At 38.0% G+C, this 25,580-nt stretch overlaps 1 protein-coding gene across 5 annotated transcripts in view; it reads left to right on the top strand.

Annotated features, from left to right (window-relative positions):
* Positions 1–25,580, top strand: part of Psd3 (pleckstrin and Sec7 domain containing 3) — a 498,369-nt gene that overhangs the window by 135,508 nt on the left and 337,281 nt on the right. For all 5 annotated transcript variants that reach the window (XM_074055085.1, XM_074055084.1, XM_074055086.1 and 2 more), the window contains exon 2: positions 4,215–4,323. In XM_074055085.1, coding sequence (XP_073911186.1) covers positions 4,215–4,323 — 109 coding nt within the window. The remainder of the gene's footprint in view (positions 1–4,214; positions 4,324–25,580) is intronic.

The raw sequence follows: 25,580 nt of genomic DNA, 5'->3' as shown, positions 1-25,580 counted from the left end.
AAAAATAATGTATCTTATTCAATTGGTAATACAGAATGAAAGAGTAGTGCTGAATTATGTGGTCTTTCACCTTGCTGTTTCAAATGTAAGTTTTCAAAGGCCTATGAAAATTATTATTGTAGAGATGGGTTGAAGATCAATAAGCCATGGCACTGAGAGAGGACTGGCTTTAAGAATACTAATTAAAACAGAATGAATTTTATTTCACTTAGCAAGGTGAGGAATGCTAATACTTTGGTCTGGGCCTGAATGTTGACATGTAGTATCTCCCACAGTTGTCACAATATAGAGTGATTTGTTAGAGTGGAACCCTTTATTGTATTTTACTCCTAGGTAGAGAAGCCTACTAAAAAAATGTTTCTCTTCTGTGAGAATCTAACTGTGCCTTGCACAATACTTTACCCTCCAACTTAAGCTCCTGTTAGCCTCACTACTCAAAGTGTGGCCTGCAGATCAGCATCGTCTGGCACTGTTTAGGAGTGTGGAGTCTTTAGCTCCATCTCAGACATGCTCAGTTGATAGTTTAGCAGGATTCTCAGGGGATTCTGATATATAATAAAGAATGAAAAGCATGGTCAAGCTGCGGCTCTCAGATTGTGACTCACAGATTGTGGCTCCAGGACCAGCAACATCAGCATCTGCTGGAACATTGCCCCACACATGGCCAATGGACTGTGGGGTGGACCCCAGCAGTATGTGTTTTAATGAATGCGGCTGGTGATGCTAAGTCATGTTAAGAGTTGAGAACCTTCCTAGAGCAATGTGCTTCGAACAGTTTTGATCATGACCTATGGAGAAATACACCCTTCACCCGCCACATAACACATGCACAAGACTTAGAAGTTTTATAAAAACAGTGTTCATTTTACTGTGTGATATTTACTCTGATATTTTTTCATTCTGTTAAAAAATGTATATAAATATGTTTATATAGATGCATGTGTTTATTCTGTTAAATATATATGTTTATATATACATAATATATATAAATTATATATATATATAAAAATTTATTTATATACAAATCTGGTCATGATCCACTAAATTGATTATAGGACTCACTAGTGGGTCATGAGCTACACTTTGGGAACAAACCTCTTGAGCACAGTCTTTAATCTTTTTTGTACTGAGCTCCTTTTGACAGTTTAGTAAAGCTTTGGATTTCTTTTCAGAATAATGCTTCTAAAATGCTTATAGTTACACACCTAGAGTTGCGAAAGACAGCAATTAGTCTTTTTTTGCTAGTCATGGGGATTGGTTCCAGGATTCCCTGCAATACCAAAATAAGTGGATGCTCAAGTTCCTTTTATAAAATGTCATAGTATTTGCATAGAACCTACACAGTCTTCCTGTATACTTATTTATATGTTCAGTTTGGCAGGTAGTGCTAGGGTTTGAACTCAGGGCCTCACACTTGCTAGTTAGGCACTTTACTACTTAAGCCATGCTCCTAGTCTTCTCCTGTATACTTTAAATAATTCTACTTTACTTACAATACCTAATATAATGTAAGTAGTTGATATACTTTATTGTTTAGGAATGATGACAAGGAAAGAAATATGTAACATTCATTTATTTAGTTAATTAAGGTTTTAACATTTTTGCTCCATGGTTGATTTGATCTATGGATAAAAAGCCACAGTTACACAGGGCTGACTACATATTGAGTACCAAAATATTAAATTTATGATTTTTTATTGATAATAACTTTATTGATGATAGCTGCTTTATTGATCTTAGCTAATACTATTTTAAAGTAGGGATGAGTATAAGTGATACTTCAAGGTACATGCTCTGTTACATAATGTGAAAATGATGTCTACTGTTGGTGATGCACTTACTGCTAATACTGTGGTTTATTGTCTGCATTCTTATTAACAAAACTGCTAAAGTTCATGTTAAGTGGAAATAAACATGTGCTTTCCCATCCTTTTTTGGACTTCCAGAATTCTGTTGAATGCCCTGCCCCCTTGGACCTGAAGTGAAGAATTGTTGCTTAAGTGGGACCTTTAGAGAACAGTTCTCAAGCTTTGAGACACTAAGTCAGAAAATTATCTTCCTGGAACTTCTTAAAACTTTTGCATAATAGCATACTTTCTTGCTTTCTAGCACTAAAGCAATGGATTTCTTCTTTAAAATGTTCTTTGTTCTGGCCTTTTAGAGGCCTTGGGAGGTTATCAGGATACTGACAGTGTCTAGCATGCACCCATTTGTTCCAGTCGGGTTCCAGGGAGTCCTCCTCAGTGTCTTGGGTTCTTTTTTCCCCTATGAGACTGCAATGATGGTAGTGACCACTTCACAGGATTGCTTGGAACATTAATTGAGTTATTTCATGTATTACATTAGAACTGCCTGGCAGGAAGTAAGTGGTTAGTGAATGTTATCCATTATAATTATCCTTGATTTTTCCCTTTCCCTCACCTCATGCCTTAAATTTGATTGATCAGAAAATTATGTTGATTGTCCCTGTAGAATATATTTTTAATTTATCATTTTTGCCTGTTTCCATTGCCACCATCCAATAAGCCATAATTTCTCTTTTGGACTCTTGTCTTACTCCAGTCCATTTTCTGTGTAACAGTCATGTGATCTTTTAAAAGTGTAAATGAACAGTCTTTAAAAATGTGAATGAATCACTATATGTTCAGAACCTTTGAGTGACTTCTCAAGTTTTGATTAAAATGCTACTTCCTTCCCCCAATTTACATACCTACATATTTGATTCCTTCCTTCTATAAGTCATACTGTTGTTCCTCAGTCTCTCAACTTGCCCATTCACCTCCTCATCTGTGGTCACTGTGCCTTTCTCTTAGTATTTGAATAGACTAGTCCATCAGCAGTGCAAATGGCCCTCCTTCTCTTTAGTGGGACTTTGCTTCTCCTCCTCAGCCTCTCATTCTTCTTATCTCTGCAGGTATTACCTCCTCAGGGCCTTGCCTAACCACCTCATCTAAATTAGTGCACCTACTCTGGGAGCCCCTTGGCTGAGTTTCTCTTTTACCAGTCTGAAGCTCCTCAAACATGAAAAAATTAATAATTTCCTCTCTGTTGGAGAAAAGGATAATTAACCTGTGATTATTACGCACATACTAAGAAGAGCATATGCATTTTTCAGAAAGATAAATTTTATACATTATGGACATTAAGTGATTGCAGTGCTATTTTAAGAAACTGCTGTCTCAAGATTCTGCACCTGAGCTCTTTGGTCATGGTATTGAAGAACAAAGGGGACTGCAACTCACTAAGCCTGTAAGCAGTGGGGTGATGGAGTTGTTTTGATTGTGCCTTCTCACCATTGTCAATGGTTTTTGCTCCAAAGACTATAAAGAAGTCACAAGATTTTCTTCTTTGAATTACTTACTTGGTTGTTCATAGAATCCTTTATGTCCCACTCCCAAAAGCGAATGGCCAGTTGCTAGTCAGGTATGAGAAAAGAAATTTTGCAATCAGAGGGTAGAAACCAGTAGGGTAATGTCTAGATCCTCGTTAATGTTTGAGTTAACAGTAAAGAGGCAGAAGAATGACTTCCTGCATGGTCTAGGTCAAATGTGTTTTTGTTTTAAAATTTCTTCCTTGTTTCTTATTTTTAAGCTAGACCAGAGAAAGAAACCACTCCTGACATTGGCAGTTGTCTAAAACAGCCAGAAAGGAGGTCTGGGAATTCAGTCATGGTGTAAACCACATTCACTGTAACCTCTGTAGTTTTTCTTCAAATAAGGGGCTTTTTGGAATTACAGAGAACACTGGGACAGATGCTCAGATTGAGAACAGTCAGTATAAATGGGGTGCTTAGCAGTTCTGTCCGTGCCCTGTTTGGCTGAATGGTGTTTCTGATGATGTAAAAATGTGGTCTGTCTTAGATAAAGAATACTTTCTTGTGGATATTTTTCAACAGAACCCATGCAGAGAAATATTTTTGTTATGGACTTGGTAATGATGATCACATTGTACATTAAAAAAGAAAATAGTTTTCTAATTGCTAAAATAACATAAACATAATTATCTCCATAAACTTGCCTCCCAAACTTTGATTCCCCTGTAGCTACTCACATATACATCTTTTTCTGATTCTTCTTTTTTCTTTTTACATTTTCATATAGCATTCTACTGTTATACATGCCAGAATTGCTTAATCGTTTCCCCATTGGATAGTTTATGATTAATTTTTATGATGAATTTTTAAACTATGTCTTTGTTTTGTTCTCATTTTGCAGGCAGAGACATTTGTTTGGGTTAATAATGCATCAGCACATTGCCAGAGTGTTGCCAAGGCCAAATACGAATTTTTATTTGGCAGACCTGAAGAGAATACTCCAGATACTAGTAAGTGTGCCTCAACCTTTCCTGCACTGAAAGGTTTCTGAGTACTTTTTCTCCACTCATTAGTTCTTTCTTACCTCTGTGAATCCTGTTTGCGCTAATTGTTCCTCGATGCTGACTTCCCCTGAGGTAGAATACAGAAATAGTGGATGCAGTTCTTATAGTGTGTTCTCAGTAATTTTAGGTCATGTTTGAAGAATTCCCAGCTTCTTTTTTACCCCCAAGCTTCTGATACTTGAAATTTCATGAATAAACTGATTCTTACAAGGTTTCTTTCTCCAGATTTACAACTTTTGCTATTTCTGCTTTTTTATTTTTGGTACTTGTTTTTAGTTACCAGCATATATTATTAAGAAACAGTTCCAGAATTATTTTCAGGCATTGTGGTCTTAACTTTGGGGATTATCATAGCTCTCATTAAAAAAAATACTGGCCTAATCTAGTTTTCAAATTCAAGTATTCTAGAATTGGAAGCAACACCCTTCAATTCAAAACAAGTAAATTCAGAACAAGTATTACCCTGTTTGTACTACTGGTAATCATATTTACTAATTTACTAAATTCCTTACTGTCTTCTAGAGACTATGCTATTTTTTACATGCCACATCTCTTTTAATCCTCATAGAAATTCCCTAAGTAGGTACTATTATTCCCATTTTCAGAGAAGGAATTTGAAACAATTTCCTTACCATTATAATCACTCATGTAGCACACTCAGGACTTTAACCCGTCTCTGCCTCACCCCAAAGCTCATGGTTTCAACCTGTTGAGGCAGTACATTTTTGAAGGAATTTTTCTAAAAAGGCCTGTATAATAAAAATATGAACAGCTTTATAGAACTTCAAAACATTTAGCTGTGTCTTTGGAAGGTTGATGGTAAAAGGGAGGTCAGCATATCTTGGTTGTTAGGAAAGGGCTTCTGAATACGGATAAAAGCCTGGGTTCTGGAGCTGGGCCTCCTGAGTTTGAATCCTGGCTTTGTAACTTGTAAGGTGTGTGGCCTTGTGTAAATAACCCAGTGTGAAAAATGAGATTATAGTGACACATGCTTCAGAATGCTTTTAGAGATTCATAATTTGAGCTGTAAAGATCTCAGAATCATGCTTGGTGCATATCAAGTGCTAGAAAACATTTGCCATATTGCTGTTGGTTGTCATGTCTCTGATCTTGAGGCTACTATTTAGAAGTACAATCCTGGGCTGGAGGAGTGGCTCAAATGGTAGAGTGCCTACCTTAAAGTACAATTGACTCTCCTACTGCAAGTTTCATTATCTGACCCAGATTTCTGTTTTAGGTGAATAGGAATCTGATCTCTAATACGCCATTCGGTTAAAAAAGCAAATAACTCAAATAACTCCATATTTCAGACTCGTATATTATTTGGATTATATAATAAACTCATAATATTTGCGGGTGCCAAGAAGGCAGTGTATATGTAGTACATACTAATTCCTTTTGGCTTAAAAAGGAATATTCAATATCTGGAAAACTTTAGATGCAGTACAAAACAGCTAAATTACTTTTAAAAATCACTTGACTCTTCTCTGTTTTCCAATCCTAGTTACCTTAAGACTGTTGAACACTCCTTGTCATAACCTTAATCTTGAATGCCACATTGTGCTTTTTGGTGCTAATTAACCTTTTTTAACTTTGATAAAATATAATTTTTACTTAGCTATGTAGTAATAATGTCAAATATCTGTATAGTTGTCTGTCTTACTAGTGAGTATGTTTGGTTCTTCTGTGTTACAGGTTTTAACTAGTTTTCCCTGCCCAGATACACTATACTGGGCCAGCCCAGCTCAGCCCAGATACATCATACCGAGGCACACCAAAATGACATTTTAAATTTTGCTTTGATAAATTTCTTTGATAAAAATGGTTGGTAGTATTTGTTTCTGGTGTGATGTTATTCTGCAAGTATCAAAGTATGCTTGTATTTATAGATACATAATGAGCTTGTCACTTCTGTTGAGAACTATAGGAGTACAAAGAAGTAGAAGACATTGTCCTTGCCTTTTCATTGTGTATATTTTGGTTGGAGAAAAATACTGTTTCTGATGACTACCAGGGAGGGAATGGTCAGTTTTAGTTGGATTGGTAATGATTTCATGGAGGAGCTAGAAGTTGAACTTGGTCTTAAAAGATTATTAGAATTCAGATTAATAGAGTTTGGGAGAGGGCATTTCAAACTGAAGGGATATCATGGGCAAAGGTGTAGTGTCAGAAAATATAAATTATTAGGGGACTGAAGGAAGACAAGTGCCTCTTATTTGCAAACATTATCAGTGAGAGATAAATTCAGAAAGATGCCCATTTCAAAGGGGGCCATTCCACACAAGGCAGGATAATGAGTTTGTGTTTTGTCTAGGTAGATTGAAAGGAAACGACTGAAATACTGTTTAAGATAGATAACTTGAAGAGGGACTGATCTGCAAATCTGAACAGGGTAGCAAGAGTGTTAAGATGCAAGTTTATCATGACTTCTAGAAAGTACCCTTTATATCTTCACAAAGGATGACTGTACATTTTTATCATTTAAAAAATGTTCTTGAAGTTCTTTTGTATGAAGCATAATATATCTGTCATCAAAACGGTGCCCAAACTCAGGCCAAACGAAGAGGGAATAGAGAGAACACGACAGTTTCTGTTACAATTTGATTGATAGAGAGATTCCAAGATGGCGGCTAGAGGGAGGAAGCAGAAAGCAAGCTTCCTATAGTGAAATCTTGGAGAGACGCTGGAGACACACACCTTGCAGGCAAAACCACCGAGAAGAGGCAAAACTTGACCCCTCCACACATCCAGCCAGTGCAGAGAATCTCCACTTCACGTTAAATGCAGAAACCAGGATGGCCTCCGGGCAGCCACTTGCCCGTGCCCAGATGGCTTGGGAAGACACAGACAAAGTGAGCTTAGCAGTACCGTGGTACTCCCACTGACGACCCTGGGCCAGAGCATAGCCCCCTGGACAGACCAACCTCCACCTGGGGAAAAAAGAGAAACTGAGTAATAAGCAATAAGAACAATAAAGACATGTTGTGAAGAGGGTGGGGCGCACTGAGCGCCAAAGAAGGGGGGAGGGGAACCTTTCCTAGAACTGTAAATAAACAAGCTGGGCTTGGCTGGAGAGGCTCTGGGGGGGGGGGCACCCAGCAACCAGGAGCAGGAAAAAGCTTGTGAGAGTGGCGGAGGGAGGAAAACTCCACAGGAGATGGGGGGAAGACCCACCTCCCACGTGAGCTGTAAACAAACACGCTGGCAGGAGCAGCAGCACCACACAGTAATCAGGAGCGGAAAAACTTGTAAAAGTAGGGGTGGAAGGAAAACTCCACAGGAGAAGGGGGGAGGACCCACTTCCCACGTGAGCTGTAAATAAACACGCAGGCCTGAGAAAGCAGGTGCAGTGTCACCTCCCCCAGTGCTTGGAAAGGGGAAAGCTTGTAGCAGAGGATGGCACACAGGAGAACTCTGAGTAAACAAAGCCTGCAGGGCCAGGTGAGTATTAAGTTCACCCCAGAGATCTGCATAAATAAAGCCTCCAGCAACAGCAGGCTGACGCATTGGGCAGGCAAGCCACAGCCGCAGATACCATTCTCAGAACTGTCTCCAGACTCTTTTTTTTTTCCTCTCTCCCTACCTTTGATGAGAGAACAACCAAACTACACCTGCATGCTGAAAAACCTACTGAAACTCTATTGCATTTGAACTTGGGACACTTTGTGGTTTTTTTTTTTTTTTTGTGCAGTTTGTTCTACTTTATGCGTCCCCTTTGATGAGACAACTACAGAACAACATCTGAGGCACCATCTCCAGGATTGCAGACTGAGACGGACACCAAAATTATTAACACTGAAACTTCGTTGCATTTGAACTTGGAGGTTTTTTTTTTTAATTTTTTTAAACTTTCTATTGTTCATTTTGTTTTATTTTATTTATATATATATATTTCTTTCATTTACTTATTTTTTATTTTTATTCCTATCTTTATTCTTTTTATTTTTTATTTTCAAACCTTTCTCTGTCTCTCTAATGCCTGTTCAGCTTACTGTTGATTAGTACACTAACACTCCCTGTTTATACCTTTGAAAATTTTTTGTTTGATTCCTTGTTTGGTTTTTTCCTACTTGTCTATTTGTTTTTCCCTTTTCCTTTAACTTCTTGCTTTCCATCTCAGCTCACCCTTCCATTCTAAATATCACCACTGTTATTATTACAAGCTAGAAAATACTTAATTGCACACAGTACAGGGACAGTAACAACACCAAGGACAATGACGGGAAGACAGAAAAAACAGGGAAACCAGTTTCCCCACAGCAAAAAATTAGTACAGGAACCAGAGGGAAATGAAGAAAACAGATACTCAGATCCAGACTCCAACAAAATGAAGATAAAGTATGCCAAAGAACCAATGAAACCCACAAGAATAATTTAAAAGAAGACATACTACAGGTACTCAATGAGAATTTATAGAGATTATACTAGATATGGTCAACCAAAATGTACAGGAGACACTCAAGAAATTCCAAGACAACAAAAATAGAGAATTTGAAAAAGCAAAAGAAGAAATAAAGGAAACCATAGAAGCACTGTATAAACACCAAAGTGAAACAGAGAACACGATGAATAAACAGATAAATGAACTCAGGACAAAAAGAGACAACATTAAAGAGGAAACTACCCAGGATATGGAAAACCTCACAAAAAAGAACGAAACAGAATTGCAAAACAAAACGAAAGGACAATCCAGCAGTATAGAACAAACAGAAGACAGAATCTCAGAACTTGAAGATGAAATGGTAATTAAAGGAAAAACCAAAGAACTATTAATTAAACAACTCAAGACCTGTAAAAAGGAAATGCAAGAACTCACCAACTCCATCAAAAGACCAAACTTGAGAATCATGGACATCAAAGAAGGAGAAGAGGTGCAAGCGAAGGGAATGCGTAATATATTCAACAAAATAATAACAGAAAATTTCCCAAATCTAGACAAAGAGATTCCCATACAGATGCAAGAGGCCTCCAGAACACCAAACAGACCAGATCAAAATAGAACTACCCCACAACATATCATCATTAAAACAACAAGTTTGGAAACTAGGGAAAGAATATTGAAGGCTGTAAGAGAGAAAAAACAAGTAACATACAAAGGTAAACCCATCAAAATCACAGCAGACTTCTCAACAGAAACATTAAAAGCAAGAAGAGTGTGGGGTGAGATCTTCCGGGCACTGAATGAAAATAACCTAAGTTATTTTTTAGGTGTAAGACACCTAAAAAATTAGCTAGCATTTGTTGCCCTCAATGCAGAGAAACTAAAGCGGATACCTTAAAAACAACTGAGGCCAATAGGAAAAGGGGACCAGGAACTAGAGAAAAGGTGAGATCAAAAAGAATTAACCTAGAAGGTAACACACACGCACAGGAAATTAATGTGAGTCAACTCCCTGTATAACTATCCTTATCTTAACCAGCAAAAACCCTTGTTCCTTCCTATTATTGCCTATACTCTCTCTTCAACAAAATTAGAGATAAGGGCAAAATAGTTTTTGCCGGGTATCGTGGGAGTGGGGGGGGAGAGTTGTTGGTACAGGAGGGGGTGGGGGCAGAGGGGAGAAATGACCCAAGCCTTGTATGCACATATGAATAATAAAACAATAAAAAGAAAAAGAAAAAAAGAGAATAAGAATTATGAAAGAAAAACTAAAAAAAAAAACAAAAACAATTTGATTGATAGACATCCCTCTTTGAACAAAGATTAAATAAAAAAAAAAAAAGGTCAAATAAGTACCAAAGCTGTTTTTAGGGTTTTTACTGTTTCCCTGTGGTCAGCCTATTCCTGCAATTCTCACGTCTGCTAAAGAACTGGAAACGCTGACAGTTACTCTTGAATGAACAGGAGTGTTCATCAGGTGCGGTAGCCTAGTAATGGCCTAGGCATGTCAGGTGAAGTTGGTTTGTAATCTCCAGTGTTGCTGTTGCAGAGAGACAAGGCTTGGAATTTGGCACTGAGCTGTAATTTAACATGGGTCGTCGGTGGCTCTAGGGAAAACAGTTCAGGATTATTTGCAAGTTATTAGTCCAGTGCTTAGAGTCCATGAGAGGAGCTTAGGGTATTGGCCAGGGTTTGACAGAGCATGTGATCAGTTGGAAGAATCCCTTGGTTATGAATTAAGATCTGCATTCTCATTGTCTGTTCACCAACATAGTGAAAGGAAAGAGGTAAGCATGCTTCTCTAGTTTCTGTTCCTTGTTACTTTCTGGGCACTGTCCCAGCATTTGGGAGCTTTTCAAGGGCAAGAGCAGTAGGTGGTAATTGGTAGGAGGCTCTGGGCTAAAGGGATATGGGTGAAAGCATTTGTGCCATGACTTTAGTGAAGAGGCAGCCAATCACTAGAGGTAGGTGATTAATCTGGGGCTGTCCAGGGCTGTATTCATTAGGGGTTGGGTGACAGTGCCTGTACTAGACATCCTACTTACCACAGCCTATCTGGGTTGCTATACTTATATGTTTTGTGTCCCTTTTGGCCTAAGTATCTCTCTCTGTCTCTGAGTGTGTGAGTGTGAGTGTGTGTGTGTGTGTGTGAGATCCAGAAGGAGGAAATTTTGAGGAAGTCTTTCAAGAAGTGTAAACTGTTTGCAGGAGAACAGGTGATCTACAAAGTGTGTCAGAGGCTGAAAGGGCCTAGGGGATGCTCAGAAGGGAAGTCATTCTCTTATTTGAACTGGTAGCAGTTGACAAACGCTCACTCCTACCTTCTCTGTGTATTTCTAAACTTTCTGAGGTAAGTAGTTGAAGAAAATGAGATAGTAAAGAACCTGCCCAAGGGTACATAGTTTAGATGCTTCCGAGTCAAGTTACACATCCAATCTCTGGTAGTCTGTGAGAAGAGGCTTGGGCTTTGATGTACTCCTCCTGTTACATAAGGCATTTTGGCAGTTGGAAGCTATTCACATTGATGTAATGTTGTAAGACATTGTAAGACTCTCAGGTGGTAGCTGAGTTTGCAGATTTAAAAAATCTCACAAAGGGTCCTAAAATTGCCTTTGAGAGTTCGTGGGTGTTTTTGAAACTCAGACCATTAGTAATGAATAACTCTTCCGTGTTGACTGTAGGCTGGCATAAAGTAAACTGTTCTTCCCAGTTTCCCTAGTGCAAAGTGCCAGTGCCAGCTGCAGAACCTGAGTCCCGCCTATGATGGGTGTCTGTGAACAAGTTACTTATCTCACCCTTTTCATGTGTAAAATAGGGAGAATGACAGTGACCTCTTCATAGAATTGTAGTGGACATCAAATGAGATTGGAAGTACATAGCTCAGTGCTTGGCACATGGTACTCAAGCAGTGTTTAGTTATTAGAAAATAAGCTTATATAATCAAGCTAGCTGAATATTTGTTTGTTTTGGAAGAAACGCTTGAGATCACATTGGCATCATATGGTTGAGGATCTGAGGACTCAAGAGAATGAGAAACCTTGCCCAAACTCTTGGCAGACACGAACCCATCTTCTCGGTTCCTGGGGTCTGAATCCTGTGTTTGGTATTTTATACTGCGTGCTCCCATGGGAAAACAGACTCTCAGATTGGAAAGACTTGGGAGTCATGTGATTCTACTCCCTGGAGAAACTTGGCTCTAGAGGATTGTGCCGTTAGAATGGCATCTAAAAGCAGGATAAGTAGACTCTGAGGGAGCTCTGAGGGACCTTCCGTTAAGTAAGATACCTGATTGGTTAATAAAGGAAGAAGGCAAGAACTATTTTCACATTGCCTCCTTTTGCCTTCACCTGAATTGCCCAGGGACCATCGTTGAAGAATAAGAGATGGGTGAGGTCAAAGGGGCAGCCATAGGAAATGTGTTTTAGTTTTAACATTGTATAATGATTGTGTGGAAGCCTGTAGTTAGCTTTCCAGATAACAAAAGTATCAAAACTTTATAAGAATGCTCATTTGTTTTAAATGGAACTATTCTAAATTGTAGTATATAAGTAGATTTTGTCTTTATAATGGTTTATGGCCTTGAGTATGCATCGATAAGATGCCTTGTTGTGCTTAAGTATAAAATGAATTCTAAGAACATGATTTAAAAAAAGTACTTGTTAGTTTTTTAAATTACATTTTTAAAAAAGATAGAGCAAATTGCATATATAGATACATGACTTTTTGAAGTATAATCTGATTCTTTTCAGCAGTTAACCAGATCAGACTTTCTGAACTGTTCGTTGACATTTTGTGTTGGATATCCAATAAGGAACTTGTATTTAGAATATATAGCGAACTCTTTCATCTCAACAAGAAGCCAAAGAACCCAATTTAAAAAAAGTGGAAGATTTGGAAGGCAAGTAAACACATGAAAAGATGCTCAACATTTTTAATCATTAGGGGAATGGAAATTAAAAACACAATGAAATATCACCATACATCCACTACAATGGCCAAAATGAAAAAGGGTATTGACAAGAGTGGAGCTATTGAACCTCTTGCACACTGGTGGAGGGAATGTAAATGGGTTGGCATTTTGGAAAGGAGTTAAGTTAAATATATACTTTTGTACCACTGGGACATTATATTTCTCAAGAAACAAAAGCATATCCCATTGCAAAGACTTGCTCACGAATGTTCATAGTCTGCTGTTGTGTTTCACTATTCGGAAATCAAACAGGTTAAGGTCTGCTTTTTTTTTTTTAATAAGTAAATGACTGAAATGTAAATGACTGAAATGAAGAAATGAATAATAGGAGTGTTAGACTTTGCATGGCATATTCCAAAACTTACAATTTCTTCTTGAACTGTAATTGGCCTTGATTTAGTATACAGTTTACACTGGAGTCTCTTCTTGTAAGAGAGACCCTTGAAATCTGACCTTGGGAAGAAAAAAAACAAAGTATTTGAAAGAAAAGAAACAAAGAATGTATACCACAAATCCTTGGCCCAGAATCATATTTTGATGTTTTATTATTACTTTTTTCAAATCGTAATTGTTAAAAACGTTGTTTGGATGAAGTTTATGCTAGTGTTATATGAAAAACATGAAAGCAAATTTAAATGCAAACTGTAGATCCAAAGAATAAAAGGGAAAAGCGTTGTAGAAAGATGCAGTTCTCTCTCTATTTTGGCTGTACTGAAGTTTGAACTCAGGGCTTCACGCTTGCTAGGCAGGTGCTTTACCAATTGAACTATACCTCCAACCTTTTTTGCTCTGGTTATTTTTGAGATAGGGTCTCACTTTTTGCCCAGGCTAGCCTATTTTATACCTCCTGCAGTAGCTGGGATAACAGGCATATGTATTATACTCAGTTTTTATGTTGAGATGGGATCTCATTAAATTTTTTCCCTGGGCTGGCCCAGAATGGTGATTCTCCTGATCTCAGCCTTCCATCGGGCAATTATACATTCTTAAAGTGCAAGGCTAATAATGCTTTATGACTGCTTTGAAGTCATTTATATAATTTAGGATGCAACATTGTATAAATATTTTCACAAATAATGGAATTTTGGAAACAGTTTTCTATGGCATTGATAAAAATGTAAAGCCCTCTCTCCTCTTTTTCTAAGTCATGTTAAATGATGTTTGATGTTCTAGTTATCCCACTTTTCCCCTGTTTTAGGCATTTATTGTTCCTTGTAATTGTGCACAAACTTGTAATTCTCATAGAGATTTGAGCTAATGGTCTAACTAATTAAAAAAATGAAAATAAGGTGGTTCCTATTAATGTAACTCACTGTAAAATTTGAACCTTGAATATCTTTAGAGACTTCTTGGCACGTGATAGGTTGAGCTCATACAGAGCAGGAGATAACAGCAGACCTTGAGTGGATGGGAGAACTTGCCAGAAAGGGAAGGAAGTTCCTTGTGCTAGACAAGAGGACTCAAGCTCAGAATGTGAAGCAGGAGCAGATCTGTCTGTGTGGGGAAGGGTGTTTACCAAAATGGGAACAGTTCAGGTAGCCCCCAGCCTCACAAGACAGGAGGCTGGAATTGAGTTCATGCAGAACTGGACACTGTTCAGGAAAACAGTGAGTAGGAAAATTGTATATTTGCTTTGAGGTAAGTGGGGCAGGAGTCTGGGGCTTGACACATCAGCTTTCCCAGAGTTCCGAGTGAAGGAAAAGGCACTCCTGTGGAATTGAAACTGAAACATGCAGTATCTGTGGGGCAGGGCTCCGTGTGTGTTCTTCATGTGATGTGTACACATTGCCATGTACATGTGCATAGTACATGTATAAAATGTCATAATGAAATTATTAGAAACGCTATTTAATAAAACCTAGGAGTGGGCATGGTGGCTCACATCTGTAATCCCAAGTACTTGGGAAGCAGAGATTGGGTGGCTCATGGGTCAAAGGCCAGCCTGGGCACAGTTAGCAAGATATTATCTCAACTAATATAGCTGAGTGTGGTGTTGCACGCCTATGATCCCAGCTGTGTGGGAGGCATAAATAGCAGGATCATGGTCCAAGGCTGTGTCTGGCAAAAAAGTGAGTCTATTTGAAAAAAAACTAAAATAAGAAGGGCTCTAGGCTTGTCTCAAGTGATAGAACTTCTGCCTATCAAGAATGAGGCCCTGTGTTTAAACTCCAATATTGCCAAAAAAGAAAGGAATGCAAAAGCCCCCCAAAGCTGGTGTTGAGCTGGTGGAACCTCATAATTTACTGCTGAAGTAAATGCAAAACCACCCTAAGGGACACTTTTATAGCTTAGGACATGTAACACTCCATGTTAATAAGTAATCACAGAAATGATGAGCTTAATAAAATATCATCAGGTGCACAAAGGGAAGAATTTCCATGAGAAGGGAGAGTTAGCATATACAACATAGAGGGAAGTCAAGACCCAAAGAACAGGAGATAATTGAGCATTCTGAAACTGTAAAGTAGTTTTGTTTAAAAGATAATAGTGGGAAAAGAATCCATTATAAAACACAAGTATGAAAAGGGGACATAAATATTTAGGGACAAGCCAGTATAGCTTATAGAAGATGAAAAACAATAGTGAAATGAAAACATAATCCACTGAGTGGGTTAAGTGCATATTATTAGGTTTGTATTTGTATCTGAAATAGGAATTGATGAACTTTTTTGATTCCCTATTTTTTCCCTTGCTTATCAAATGTTAGTTGTAGAAAAGTCAAAAGGAGAAAAAGGAACATTTATAATTTAAAGAAATAGTTTTATTTGGGTAGTTGGTGATCTTTTCTGTTTGTTCCATATCTAAAAGTGCCAGACAATATTCTAGGTCTTAGTGATGGTAGTTTTTATTTTTATTGTATGTATCTATGTATTTACTTATTTATTTTTGAGACACAGTCTCCATATGTAGCTTAGCCTGACCTTGAAATTCTCGGTCCTCCTACCTCACTCAGTCTCAAACGCTGAGATTTATAGTTGTGTGCTCCCAAGTCCAGCAGGGATAGTTCTTAGATTTTAACTAAAGGAGGATTCCTATTTAACAAATCGCCTAATAGAAAGATGATTCCACTTTATATTCTCTACAGTGTGTGGATGTACTGAGCACACCCTCTCTAACATTGACTAATTATCTTAAAACACCACCAAATTTAATAGCTTTTAGTTCCCCAGGTGTAGGCACTTATTATTTTAAAGAAAATAATATAAACATTATTTTATTTTTTTTTATTATTTTATTATTCATATGTGCATACAAGGCTTGGGTCATTTCTCCTCCCTGCCCCCACCACCTCCCTTACCACCCACTCCGCCCCCTCCCCCTCCCCCCCTCAATACCCAACATAAACTATTTTGCCCTTATTTCTAATTTTGTTGTAGAGAGAGTATAAGCTATAATAGGAAGGAACAAGGGTTTTTGCTGGTTAAGATAAGGATAGCTATACAGGGCATTGACTCACATTGATTTCCTGTGCATGTGTGTTGCGTTCTAGGTTAATTCTTTTTGATCTAACCTTTTCTCTAGTACCTGTTCCCCTTTTCCTATTGGCCTCAGTTGCTTTAAGGTATCTGCTTTAGTTTCTCTGCGTTAAGGGCAACAAATGCTAGCTAGTTTTTTAGGTGTCTTACCTATCCTCACCCCTCCCTTGTGTGCTCTCACTTTTATCATGTGCTCATAGTCTAATCCCATTGTTATGTTTGCCCTTGATCTAATGTCCACATATGAGGGAGAACATGATTTTTGGTCTTTTGGGCCAGGCTAACCTCACTCAGAATGATGTTCTCCAATTCCATCCATTTACCAGCGAATGATAATTTTTCATTCTTCTTCATGGCTGCATAGAATTCCACTGTGTATAAATACCACATTTTCTTAATCCATTCGTCAGTGCTGGGGCATCTTGGCTGTTTCCATAACTTGGCTATTGTGAATAGTGCCGCAATAAACATGGGTGTGCAGGTGCCTCTGGAGTAACAGTCTTTTGGGTATATCCCCAAGAGTGGTATTACTGGATCAAATGGTAGATCAATGTTTAGTGTTTTAAGTAGCCTCCAAATTTTTTTCCAGAGTGGTTGTACTAGTTTACATTCCCACCAACAGTGTATGAGGGTTCCTTTTTCCCTGCATCCTCACCAACACCTGTTGTTCATGGTGTTGCTGATGATGGCTATTCTAACAGGGGTGAGGTGGAATCTTAGTGTGGTTTTAATTTGCATTTCCTTTATTGCTAGAGATGGTGAGCATTTTTTCATGTGCTTTTTGGCCATTTGAATTTCTTCTTTTGAGAAAGTTCTGCTTAGTTCACTTGCCCATTTCTTTATTGGTTCATTAGTTTTGGGAGAATTTAGTTTTTTAAGTTCCTTATATATTCTGGTTATCAGTCCTTTGTGTGATGTATAGCTGGCAAATATTTTCTCCCACTCTGTGGGTGTTCTCTTCAGTTTAAAGACCACTTCTTTTGATGAACAGAAGCTTTTTAGTTTTATGAGGTCCCATTTATCTATGCTATCTCTTAGTTGCTGTGCTGATGGGGTTTCGTTGAGAAAGTTCTTACCTATACCTACTAACTCCAGAGTATTTCCTACTCTTTCCTGTATCAACTTTAGAGTTTGTGGCCTTATATTAAGAGCCTTGATCCATTTTGAGTTAATATTGGTATAGGGTGATATACATGGATCTAGTTTCAGTTTTTTTGCAGACAGCTAACTAGTTTTCCCAGCAGTTTTTGTTGAAGAGGCTGCTATTTCTCCATTGTATATTTTTAGCTCCTTTGTTAAAGACAAGTTGGTTATAGTTGTGTGGCTTCATATCTGGGTCCTCTATTCTGTTCCACTGGTCTTCATGTCTGTTTTTGTGCCAGTACCATGCTGTTTTTATTATTGCTTTGTAATATAGTTTGAAGTCAGGTATTGTGATACCTCCTGCATTGTTCTTTTGACTGAGTATTGCCTTGGCTATTCGTGGCCTCTTGTGTTTCCATATAAATTTCACGGTAGATTTTTCAATTTCTTTAATGAATGTCATTGGAATTTTGATGGGAATTGCATTAAACATGTAGATTACTTTTGGGAGTATAGACGTTTTTACTATGTTGATGCTACCAATCCATGAGCATGGGAGATCTCTCCACTTTCTATATTCCTCCTCAATCTCTTTCTTCAGAAGTTTATCATTTTCCTTGTAGAGGTCTTTCACATCCTTTGTTAGGTTTACACCTAGGTATCTGATTTTTTTGAGGCTATTGTAAATGGAATTGTTTTCATACATTCTTTTTCAGTTTGCTCATTGTTAGTGTATAGAAATGCTAATGATTTTTCTATGTTGATTTTATATCCTGCTACCTTGCTGTAGTTATTGATGATGTCTGGGGAGCTTTTGAGTTGAGTTTTTTCGGTCTTTAAGGTATAGGATCATGTTGTCTGCAAATAGGGATATTTTGACAGTTTCTTTACCTATTTGTATTCTTTTATTCCTTCTTCTTGCCTAATTGCTCTGGCTAGGAATTCCAGAACTATGTTGAATAGGAGTGGGGATAGTGGGCATCCTTTTCTGGTTCCTGATTTTAGAGGGAATGGTTTCAGTTTTTCTCTGTTAAGTATAATGCTGGCTGTAGGTTTGTCATATATAGCTTTTATAATGTTGAGGTACTTTCCTTCTATTCCTAGTTTTCTTAGAGCTTTTATCATGAAATGGTGTTGGATCTTATCAAAGGCTTTTTCTGCATCTATTGAGATGATCAAGTGGTTTTTGTCTTTGCTTCTGTTAATGTGGTTTATTATGTTTATTGATTTTCGTATGTTGAACCACCCCTGCATCCCTGGGATGAAGCCTACTTGGTTGTGGTGAATAATCTTTTTGATGTGTTGTTGAATTTGGTTTGCCATTATTTTGTTGAGGATTTTTGCGTCCCATCTCATTAAATCTTGAATGTTTTTCTTTACATGTCTGTTGGAGTTTGTTTTTCCATTTGTATACTTGAATTGAGATCTGAGTTCCCAAATATAGATAGCGAGGGTTTCTCTGTATGTGTGGGGTATGTGTTCCCAAAAGGTTCTCTTTCTGTACAGGATGGCTGTGGTGAATCTGCATGAGGCTGGGTATGTGGACCAGCACAGGGCACTGGCAACAGCCATGATAAGTACCCAATGCAAGCAGGCCTCGGGGTAGTATAGCAGGTGGTAGCAGGGCATCATTGGGAAGGTGTTTTGTAGGATATTTTTCAGTTAATCAATGGTGACACCTGTTCTGCTTCCTATGCCAGGCATAGGTATGTGCTAAGGGTGGATCTTCAGCTTCTTTGAGGCTCTAATGTTAGTATAGCTGTGGTTTTCTTGGTTTGTTTGGGGTTGTGATTTCTGCTTTCTTTTATCTGTGGTTATGTTCCTCTTTTTCTCAGCATTGATAAGAATTAAAATTTTTTGATCCTTGTTGCCTTTTTAATAAGGCTTAGAGAAGAAGAGATGGCAAACCTGTGTCTGTCACAGTGATCTGGAGGCCTGAATAATTCTTTTTTTTAAAAAAAAAGATTTTATTGAGATGTAATTTATATACTCTACAAGTCATCCATTTAAAGTATAGAAATCAGTGGGTTTTTGGTATGTTCGTGGAATTGTGCACCCATCACCATTAGAACATTTTAATACCCCGAAAAGGAGACCACGCCACCAGCAGACTCTCCAGACAATTATGAATTTACTTTTTGTGTCTATAGGTTTGTTTATTTTAGACACTTCATAGAAATGGAATCATGGTGTGTTGTGACTGGCTTTTTTTCACTTAGGATGTTTGCATCCATGCATGTATCACTACTTTTTCTTTTTTGTATGGATAGAACACATCTGTTCATCATTTGATGGACATTTGGGTTGCTTTCACATTTTGGCTATTGTGGAGAATTTTGTTATGAGCATTTGTGTACCTGTTATTGTGTAGAACACAAAATGTTTCATTTCTATTGGGTATATACCTAGAAGTGGAGTAGCTGAGTCATATGGTGACTCTATATTAAGCTTTCTGAGGAACTTCCAAATTGTTTTCCATAGCATTTGCACCATTTTACATTTTCCACCAGCAGTATATGAGGGTTCCATTTTCTTCACATTCTACCCAACTTGTTATAGTCTGTCTTTTTTTTTATTATAAAAGTGGTATTTCATTGCGATTTTGATTTGTATTTCCTTAATGTCTAATGATGTTGGGCATCTTCTTTATTTTTTGCTTTTTCAGTGGTACTGGGATTTGAACTCAGGGTCTTGTGCTTCAGGTGACTCTACCACTTGAGCTACACCTCTAGCCCGTGCCAAGCATCTTTCAATGTGCTTGTTGATTTACTGTATATTGTCTTCAGAGAAATGTCTACTCAGATCCTTTGCTTATTTTTAAACTGGTTTACCAGTTTTTTTTTAATGACTGAATTGTAAGAGCTCTTTATATATTCCGTATACAAGTCCCTTTTCAGATTATTTTTTTCTATTATGTTGGTTGCCTTCCATTTCTTTATAATATTTTTTTGTAGCACAAGAGTCTTTAATTTTAATGAAGTTCACTTTATTTCTTATTTTGTTGCTTGTGTTTTTGATGTAATATCTAAGAAATGATTGCCTAACTCAAAATCAGTGTACCCCTATATTTTCTTCCCAGTTTTATAGTTCTCTTATATTTAGATTGGTAAGCCATTTTGAGTTATATTTATGGTATCAAGAAGGTAGGCCATTCCTGATGATAGGTGGAATGTGTTGGGTAAATGTAGAACACATTACTGATTTGGGTATACACCTCTCCATACACACAGAATTCCTGGAGACAGGATGCAAACAAATAGAAACCCCAAAACACTATAACAGCAATAAAAATTCCAGCATTGTAGCTTAACTCTACTCATGCCCCTAGTCTAATCTTTGCATCTGGCTGTAGGACCCAGGGAAGCAATAAGTCATTGCTTTATGAAAAACATGAGTTGGCATAAAAAACCCACAAATATACAAAGGAATGAACGATAAATCCACTAATTCCAAGGTCTTCTGTTGGTTTATTTTCTTGTCTTCACCACAGATACAAGTTGGTTTATAATTTTTTGGCTGGTTCTTTAGTAAATCTTCTATCTTTGGTGCATTTCATTTAGTTTGGTCCTTCCTTTCTACTCCCCAGATTTTTTCCCCACCCATTATGAGAAGCAGAAAAGTGATTTTACAGTATGACATATAATTATATGTTAGATTTGCTCACTATTCCTTAACCCTTATTAGTCTAACCAGATGATCTCCATTATATTTTCTCTACCACAGGCCCTGCTTGATAAACAGTAGTTTCTTGTGGTCTTGGCTTGGTCAAGTGTGCCAAGTATGCCAAGAAGTGATTGTAAACTTTCTCTTTGGCCGGAGTGTCCATGCTTCCATCTTAGCCCACGCTGGCTCACGTATCTGCAGAATGAGCAATGCACTGGTTGTCTGGCTGCCTCATTGAAACTGTCTGGTGTTTCATACACTGACATAACTAAGGAGCATTGTAAAAATCAACCTGGAGGGCATGTTGAAAGCTTATTCCTGCTGTCTGGTATTTTTGTTTTGCCTAGTAGATTTATTTTTTTTCTTTTAGACTACCATTGAGCGTTATATCTTCAGCCCTGTTTTTTTCCTTTTTCTTATTCACTTCCTTTTTCATTGCTTTCTTTATCTTTTTCATTTCATTTCTTTTCTTAAAGGAGCACTGAAAAGTTAAGTAGCCAGGGATTGGTGGCATGTGCTGGTAGTCCAGGTACTCTGGAGACTGAGTCAGGAGGATCACTTGAGCCCAGAAGTTCCAGGCCAGAAGCCCTGTTTCAAAAACGAAGCAGTCAAACCAAAACAAAACCAAAACACCAAGGAGCAGGATTTGACCGCTTTGATAGTGGGAATAGATCAGATTTGGGGAACAACATTGGAATAGCATAGAATTTACATCCACAAACTTGCTGCACCAAACGTAATTGAGGTCAGACTTCTATCGTGATTTTTAGCCATTTGTGATTCATTTAAAAAGATTTTCCTGTTTGCTATATTGGAGAGCTAGTCTTTTACTTACTTACAGAACTCTTCTGGTGTAGTTAGAATGTTTTGAGATATCATAAAATCCCTGAATTTTTTTTTTTTTTGGCCAGGTGTCAGGTGTATGATCTGCCTCACAAAATACATTTTAGAAATGTCTCTCCACATTGTTTCTTAGGAAGCTAGCTAATCTTAAGATTCCTTTTATTTTTTAGGTAGGAGGTATCTTTTGTTTTATAAAGCTGAGGTGACATACTAGCATCTTTCATTTATGCTTTATTTGGTCTAATCAATGTTTATTAAAATGGAGCTTTTTTTAAAAATGGGCAATTGCATATAAAAATTGTCAACTCCTGTTGACAAGTTTGATACTGTGCAGCACTGAGTGTGATTATCATTGGATTATCATGTGCATCACCAGTCTTCTTGTGGGGTCTCATACCTTGCCGCTGTACTCATGTATATTTCCTCCTGGGACCTGTCAAAATTTGATTGTGGCCTCTACTTTATAAAGTCCATGTACAACTTCACACTTTTCCTCTTGTTTTCTAGTTGTGATTCCCAGTATGTTACACTTTGCAACCTGAAGTTGCATCCAGAAGTGGATTTGTGATGAATCCTGAGACTTCAAAGGCTCTAAGGAGAACATTTTTTTTTTTCTTTCTCTCAAAGCACTCCCTGTCTCCCCAAGTTTTGTAGGTTTCAGGACTCACATAACTGAATCTGCCCTTGCCAGCCTTCTGTAGGGGCTCGGGATGGTGGACATCTTGTAATGGGTGGGATGGGACAGCACAAGAAGAATTGTTCCACGTGCTGCATGACTTTGAATGTGTTGTTGAACATTCATGTGGCTTGGGGAGAGTATTTTTCTAATTTTCTGGTTTAGGATTACTATGTAAACAAATATTTCACATGACTTTAAAGCATCAGCAAGTTTTTTATGACTCTACCATGTAAGTCAAAGGAAGAATATTCTTTGTTTTTTGGAAATTTACTAAAGATGAATCATCATTTCAAAAAATTATACCTCAGAAGGCAGTACTCATGCTGTTGCATCATCAGTTCAGAGCACTGTTAATCAGTCCACCTTTGCTTTCAGGGTGCTCTACCTGTAGGGGCAATTATGTATCTAACCTGAGCATGAATATAATGAAATAATTTTATTTTGCCTTCCTATTATATTTAGGACATTATGTTTATGTTGATTTTTTTTTTTCAGTTCTGGAATTGAACCCAGGGCTTTAAGCATGCTAGGCAGGCCATTCTGCCACTGAACCACACCCCAGGCCTGTTTTTGATTTTATATTGAAAAAATGTTATTGTTTATGAATTTAATTATTCTATTTCAGGATAAATAAAGGGTGATTGAAAAATGTTTATTTAAAGACATTTTTATTCTTAGAGTTGAGAATTGCTTTTTTTAAAAAATTGTTCTTAACCAGGAGTATACATCAAGTTGGCCTGTGGAAGTTTTGAAACTGATTGCAAGTAGTAGTCTAGGAAATTCTGCGAACACTATGAATCATTCTTGCTTTCTGGGACACTTAGAAAATTATATTTTTTGTATCAAACACTGGGGTCAGTGAAGGCTGCTGCTTAGAGAATTTAGTGAATACTGGGATGCTTATTATGCTTGTCAAAAATTCAGGTTCTTGAAAGTGTCTTCAGTAATTTTGATTCTGGTGTGTGACTAAAATATCTAGTACTTTTCTAAGCATCTCAGATGATGTAGGTCCTGGTAGTTCTTGGGTCTCACTCTGAACAGTTCTGCTGTTAAGGGTAGGTGTAAGGATAGTTATCATTGTGACATCAGAAAAAGAAAGAGAAGAAAGGGTTAAGCCTTTTCTAAGGACATGGGAGGTAATGGTAAGAGATTTCTGAGATAAAACAGAGACTGGAAACTTCTGCTTGTTTGGGTTTTCTCTACCTATGAGGGCAGTCACTGTGTTGAAATGGTAGAACAAATGCTGCTTGAGCAAGCCTGAGCCCAAGCTCATTTTCTGGCTCCTTTCACATCAATTTCAACTCTGAGCATACATCCTAAGAAGCTAAGCATATTTGCAGATATAAATGTACTTCAGGTATTCTTTGAAAATCATGAAGAAAATAACATTTTGTCTAGTTTAAGAAAGGAGAATTAAGACCGGTGGCTTACGCCTATAATCCTAGCCACTTGGGAGGCTGAGATTGGGAGGATCAAGGTTTGAAGCCGGCTTGGACAAATAGTCACAAGACCCTATCTCCAAAATAACCAGAGCAAAATGGGCTGGAGGTGTGGCTCAAGTGGTAGACTGTCTACTTTGCAAGTGAGGCCAGAGTTCAACGCCCCCCCCCCCCCCAGTCCTATAAAAAAAGAAAGAAAAACAAAGGTAGAATAAGGATATTGTAGAGACTTTAGTGAGTTTCAGGGTGATCTTCAGCCATATTTTAGCAGATTATTGAAAATTTCAGGGAGTTGAGAGTCCTCTCCAAGTCTGAACTTGCATCAGGTAAAGGGGTGGGGCCAAGGTAGAATATCCTCCCAGTAAAAGGAACCCAAGAGGGTGGGTGTGAGGCTGGAGAGAGTTGACAGGTGAGTAAAACTGAAAGCTGTGTGATGTGTACATTATTAACATCCTTCCCTAACTGAATGTTATTGAAACACAGTTGGCAAAATGCTCATGTATTGAAAACAGGTTTTTGGCAAAGAATCATGAGGCCTCGATTCTCACTTATGTCAGGTATCAAGATGCCAAAAATGTTCTTTCAGACAAGGGAAGGCACTCTTGAGGGTGTTTACTTTCGTGTCTTGCAGTGAATAACTAACTAGTTGCTAAGCTGGAGACAGATGAGCATACAGTCTGGTTGGGGAAACAGACAAGTAGCGTGATGATTCTAGCATGGTATGATTCTTGCTGTAGTGGAAGGAAGACCAAGGTCTTTGGGAGGCTCTTGAAGACATACCTCAGTTAGACTGGAGGGCAGGTTTCCTTTTGAGGATAAGCTGAATGGGTGCTGAGAACAAAACTGTTTTGATAGTGTCAGAAGCATGTAGAAAGCTGTGGTGTTGTGCAAACCATGGTTTGTTCAGAGCAGTTAGCACCTACAAGAGAGGAAGGAGGGAGAAGACCTGGGGCAGGCAGGGACCAGATTACAAATGGCCTTATATACCATGCTAATGCATGCCAAAGTGTATATTTTATTAATTTAAAAAATAGTAGATTGATTCTTCACATTTGGGATTAAGGAAACAAGTTTTAAAACAATGTGAAGGTGGATTGTGGTCACAGAAAGGTGAAGCTGGAGACAGAGTCACGTATCTTGTTAGGAAGGCCCATTTATGTGTGCATGAGCCCACATGTGTGCATGCCTCCACCCCCATACCCACACCCACAAGCTTAAATAAAATAAACATTTTCTCTTCTGTGAAAGAAATCTATATGGATGATTCAGAGTTTGTATGCTGGTTCATTGGGTGATCCTGACTACTTTGGACTTGTTGGTCTGCCATCCCTTGAGAATTTGTCATCTTTGTAGGAAGGAGGAAGAGGAGAACTAGAAGGGCAAAGGTACACACACTAGCTGTAATCTAAAGCTATTTTAGAGGAATTGCCGTCCAGTTACACTCATTATATGTATGTGATACCATGGTGACTTACAGCTGAAAATGCAGTCTTTATTGTGGGTGACCATGTGTCTAGGTAAAATTTTGGGGGTTGTGTTAGTAAGGGAAAAGAAAATGGAAAATGGGGTAGTCTATCTGCATCTCTCCCAGAGAGCAGTGCAGAAATGGAAGGGACACAGGATGAGGACCTGAACTGTGGCAGTGGAGGTAGGAAGAAGGAATACTGCA

The sequence above is a fragment of the Castor canadensis genome, chromosome 14 (genome assembly GCF_047511655.1).
Source record: "Castor canadensis chromosome 14, mCasCan1.hap1v2, whole genome shotgun sequence".
Classification (NCBI taxonomy): domain Eukaryota; kingdom Metazoa; phylum Chordata; class Mammalia; order Rodentia; family Castoridae; genus Castor; species Castor canadensis.
The sequence above is the reverse complement of the archived record's forward strand: the minus strand, read 5'-3'. Positions and strand labels throughout refer to the sequence as shown.